Source organism: Gastrolobium bilobum, unplaced genomic scaffold (assembly GCF_033153095.1).
Source record: "Gastrolobium bilobum isolate Gb01-03AN ecotype WA unplaced genomic scaffold, APGP_CSIRO_Gbil_v1 utg41772, whole genome shotgun sequence".
NCBI lineage: Eukaryota > Viridiplantae > Streptophyta > Magnoliopsida > Fabales > Fabaceae > Gastrolobium > Gastrolobium bilobum.
In genome coordinates, this window is record NW_026895418.1 from 58,268 (window position 1) to 62,651 (window position 4,384).

A 4,384-nucleotide genomic window follows, 5' to 3' on the forward strand; every position below is an offset into this window, starting at 1 on the left:
GGAACTGTTTTTTCGCTTCTCTTTTATGTTTGCCTATAAAAACTTGTTACTCCCTTTGCCTTCTTTATGCTTCACCCCTTTACATGTTCTCTCTTCCACCTTTACACACTCTTTAATTTTCATTCTCTACATTTCTACTAGCTTCTTTCACTTTCAGGTTAGCTTTAGAACCCCTTCTTCTCCCTGTCCCAATATGTATATAATTTTTTTTTTTTTTTTTTTGGAATTATCTATTCTGTCATGTGTCATCCCATGCATGCATCATGCTACTATCACTTGGTTTGGTAACATTTGTGTATCTTTGGATAGTGATATCAATCAATTGTGCTTACATGTAGCGGGCAGTGATAATGTGAATATCGTCTTTATTTTCGTGCAAGAGCTAGTTTATCTCATAGGAATTCACGCTTATATTGTTTATTTTCGTGCAAGAAAAAAATTTGAATTTCTTGATTGGTGTTTTGATAAAACTGCAATTTTTTGCCACAAAGCAAACACACACAGAGAGGGTGGAACACAAGTAGCAACATCCATGAGTAAGCACCCTGACCCCACTCCAATCCGTTTCTTCAAGATTATTCCTGGAACAAGTCTTCAAGAAGGAAAGCTGGTAAACGTCCTTTCCTTCATCTCCTTTTTCTCTCCGTGTATTTTCATTATTTTATTTTTTTGGATTTTTATTGTCAGGTACATTTGAATTTCTGTGTTATATATGCCTGTGAGTTTCATTATGCATGCTAACAGAAAGTTCTTTGCAGAGGATCCCAAAAAAATTCATTAGGAAATATGGTGGTGACATGTCAAACCCAATGTTTCTTAAGCCTCCAGATGGCACTAAATGGGAAGTATTTTGGACTGAAAATGATGGTGATATTTGGCTTCAAAGGGGTTGGATAGAATTTGCCACATATTACTCCCTGGATCATGGTCATTTGCTGTTGTTTGAATACAAGCAAACTTGTAATTTTGAGGTACACATATTTGACAAGAGTACCCTTGAAATAGATTATCCTTTGTATGTCCCTCAAGATGCACAGGACAACCTTGACCAGACTAGTGATGATGAGTCAATTAAAATTTTGGATGCGGTACCACCACGCCATAAGACTAGACAAAAATCACCAATGCCTTCTCCTCAACCACGTAAAAAATCAAGATCTGACACAAGTGGAGGTGTGGAGAGAAGATCCACTGAGCAAAATCTGCCTCATCATGCCCAAACTGAAGGCACAAACTTTGAGAAGTCTAAGTTTGCATCTGTAAAGAAAGAATCGGATGGTATGTTTCTCGTGATTGGATTATCCTTTTCATTTCATTTCATGTATTTCACGAATTACTCATACTTAACAAGAGTACCCTTGTAATAGGATTTCCTTTCCGTGGCACTCAATATGGGCAACCACCATGCCAGAACACTAGACTGAAATCACCAGTGGCTTGTCCTCAATCACGTAACAAATTGAAAACTAGCACAAGATCAGGTGATCGGTCTCAAGGGACAAACTTTGGTAAATCTAAAATGGCAGCTGTCAAGAAAGAATTGGATGGTATGTATTTCATGATCGGATTATCCTTTTATTTTAATGGATTCTTTTGAGTATTTGAGTTCAAATTTTCATAACTTTCACCCATGTTCAATTTTTTCAGAGGATGTGGATGGTACCTCCCCCAACACAAATGGAGCTCTGAAAGAAGCTGATAAATTTGCCTCAGAAAATCCCTTTTTCACAGTCAAAGTGAGGCCGGGAATTCAATCTAGACCGGTGAGGTTTAAGTTAAGAAGCAAATTAAACACATGTATCTGTATGGGAACTTTATTCCATATATGCATGCATCAAAAATGCAGTTATTGTTATACTCTCATTAAATATTAGGCTGTGATCTAATGGTGATGAAAATTTAACTTGATGCAGTCGTAAGAGAGTACTTCGATAACAAGACACAGATTGTGAAGTTACGGTGTGGAAAGAAAGTGTGGCCTATCAAGTTCCTATGTTATCCACACAACTCTGCCTCCTTTTTTTCTGGAGGTTGGTTCCAATTTGTAAAAGAATGTAAATTGGTAGTTGGAGATGTTTGTGTGTTTGAGCTCATCAACAGAGAAGATGCAGTGTTTGATGTTCACATTTTCAGACGCCACACTTAGACAATGTAATTGGAGTACTGTTACTCTAAAGATGTATCACTCATTTTATTGTAGTTAAGAAATCTTAGGACTTAGGAGGCTTTTCTACCGAAGCATATGATTACATTATGAGGAACAATATTCCCTTCATGTTATTTTTGGATAAATTTTAAAGTACGTTTTCTTAGCATTTAATATTTTTTGGATACAAAATTAAAAATAAAATAAAAATTAAAAAAAAAATCAAAAGTTGCGGGAAAGAAGTAGAAGGAAAGTCGGTTTTTTCACCCTTTTGCTCCTTATTAATTAATTAATAATCATTTTGCCCCTGATTCAAAACTATCTACCAATCTGCCCCTCTTTAATCGACTACCTTGCATTTTTAGTCGATTAAATGGTCAAAACAGGCAAAAATGGCTGTTGGGAGATTTAATCGACTAAATCTCTCTATTTAATCGACAAAATCTCACAACAGACAACAAAGGAAAACAAGTCAGTATTATTTTTTAATCGATTAAGTAGGGAGATTTAGTCGATTAAATCTCCCAACAACCATTTAGTCGATTAAAAATTCAAGTTAGTCGATTAAAGAGGGGCAGATTGGTAGATAATTTCAAATCAGGAGCAAAATGGTTATTAATTAATTAATGAGGTGCAAAATGGTCAAATAGCCAGGAAAGTCTGTGAGAGTGAAAATTGAATATTGGATGTGTTTTAAGATAACTTATGTAAGATACTCAGCTCTTATTATTGTATTAAAAAAAAGCAAAATATGGGACACAGAATAAAAGAAAAAAAGATATTTTCTGTTGAATTAATAATGTCTAAAATATTAGTTTAAAACTTGTATTTTTTTTTTTGGTAAACAAAACTTGTATTAAATATGTTGATGTCATATTTTTAAATCAAATTCTCTAAAAATAATTCCACAAGTCTTTGAAGAATTTATACCTTTACACATTGTAAATCTTCAATAATTTAAGATAAATTAAAAAAATATAAAAATTAAATGTAAAATAACGTGAATTGAAAATTAAAAAAATAAATTTTAATGTATATGCATGATTGGATGCACTGTACAATTTGAATATATGCATTAGTATTTTATCAAAATATTTATGTATTTTTTTTTAATTCCTTTACTTAATTTCATGGAATGTTTTTAGAATTTTAAATTATTAATTAGAATGGTGACTTTATTATATTTGTTAATATATTTTTAAGTCTGAAATTAATTAGTTGTTTGGAAAGTGATGAGGGAGCACATTTTTTTTTTTTTTGATACAAGTGAGAACTAAATACACAACCTAATGTGACATATCTAAACCCCTCATTATTAGATCAATTTTAGTAGCTTAGAGAGAACATTTTCTCTGCAAGGTGAGTAGGTATCCATATTCCCTTATCGAAAAAGGGGGGAAAATATTGGAAAAAAATAATCATAAAAATATGGATAGTGATGGGTTACTTTTTGCTATAGTTTTTAAATACCAACATTATAACTTTCTAAGAGTTATAAAATTAAAAATTTTGCCAAAATATGATTTGCTTTACCTCATTACTGCACTTAATTTTAGATATTTCTTCCTGATGTGATGAGCTATATAGAACCGACATTTTAAAAAATCTTAAGGGGCGTTTGGTATAGGAGAATTTTTTTTTACTAGAAAAAAAATTGCTCGAAATATGATGGTGAGACGAATTTTTTGCCGGGTAAGTTAAAAAAATGTATATGGTAGGCTAAATTTTTCCGAAAAATTTGAATGAATTTTACTGATGTTATGTGTAAAATTTTACCACCGCGAATGACTTTTTTTTTTCATTCCATCGTTGGCAAAATTCAGAGGATGATCCATGTGTAAAAAGATTAGATTGAAAAATTTCTTTTCCAGACCCCTTTTAACTCTTCCTCTTACCAAACATGGGCATGTATTTTTCTTACCCTATTTTCAGAGCCAATTTTTTTCCCCTCCTACCAAACACCCCCTAAGTGTCATGTCCAACATCCCAACTCTCCCCGATACTTTGACATGCTTGGAGAGCTCTAATGAAATGTACCGTTTAAAATTTCCTTGACTCATTAAAAAAAAACAGCTCTAATGGAATGTCAAGATCCAGAAAATAAAAAAGCTTCACTAAATGAAGAGTTATTCTATTCTTGAAATCAAATCACCCGAATATATATTCCTATATTCAAGTCTCGAATTTTAATTTGAAAATTACTCTTCTATTATTGTCAACCACGACAATAATTACAAA

The 4,384-nt window shown here is 32.5% G+C and overlaps 1 protein-coding gene across 1 annotated transcript; it reads left to right on the plus strand.

Annotated features, from left to right (window-relative positions):
* Nucleotides 1-532: 532 nt before the first annotated feature.
* On the plus strand, nt 533-2,264 carry LOC133310523 (B3 domain-containing protein At3g18960-like). Its single transcript, XM_061511460.1, has 5 exons — nt 533-610; nt 759-1,278; nt 1,368-1,547; nt 1,648-1,763; nt 1,914-2,264. The coding sequence occupies exons 1-5, from the start codon at nt 533-535 to the stop codon at nt 1,917-1,919; spliced, it is 900 nt and encodes a 299-aa protein (XP_061367444.1). The 3' UTR covers nt 1,920-2,264.
* The last annotated feature ends 2,120 nt before the right edge of the window (nt 2,265-4,384 follow it).

Coding starts and splice junctions, on each gene's coding strand:
- LOC133310523 (XM_061511460.1), top strand. CDS start 533: ATGAGTAAGCACCCTGACCCCACTCCAATCCGTTTCTTCAAGATTATT. Junction 611..758: donor GTCTTCAAGAAGGAAAGCTG/GTAAACGTCCTT, acceptor AGTTCTTTGCAG/AGGATCCCAAAAAAATTCAT. Junction 1,279..1,367: donor TGTAAAGAAAGAATCGGATG/GTATGTTTCTCG, acceptor CCCTTGTAATAG/GATTTCCTTTCCGTGGCACT.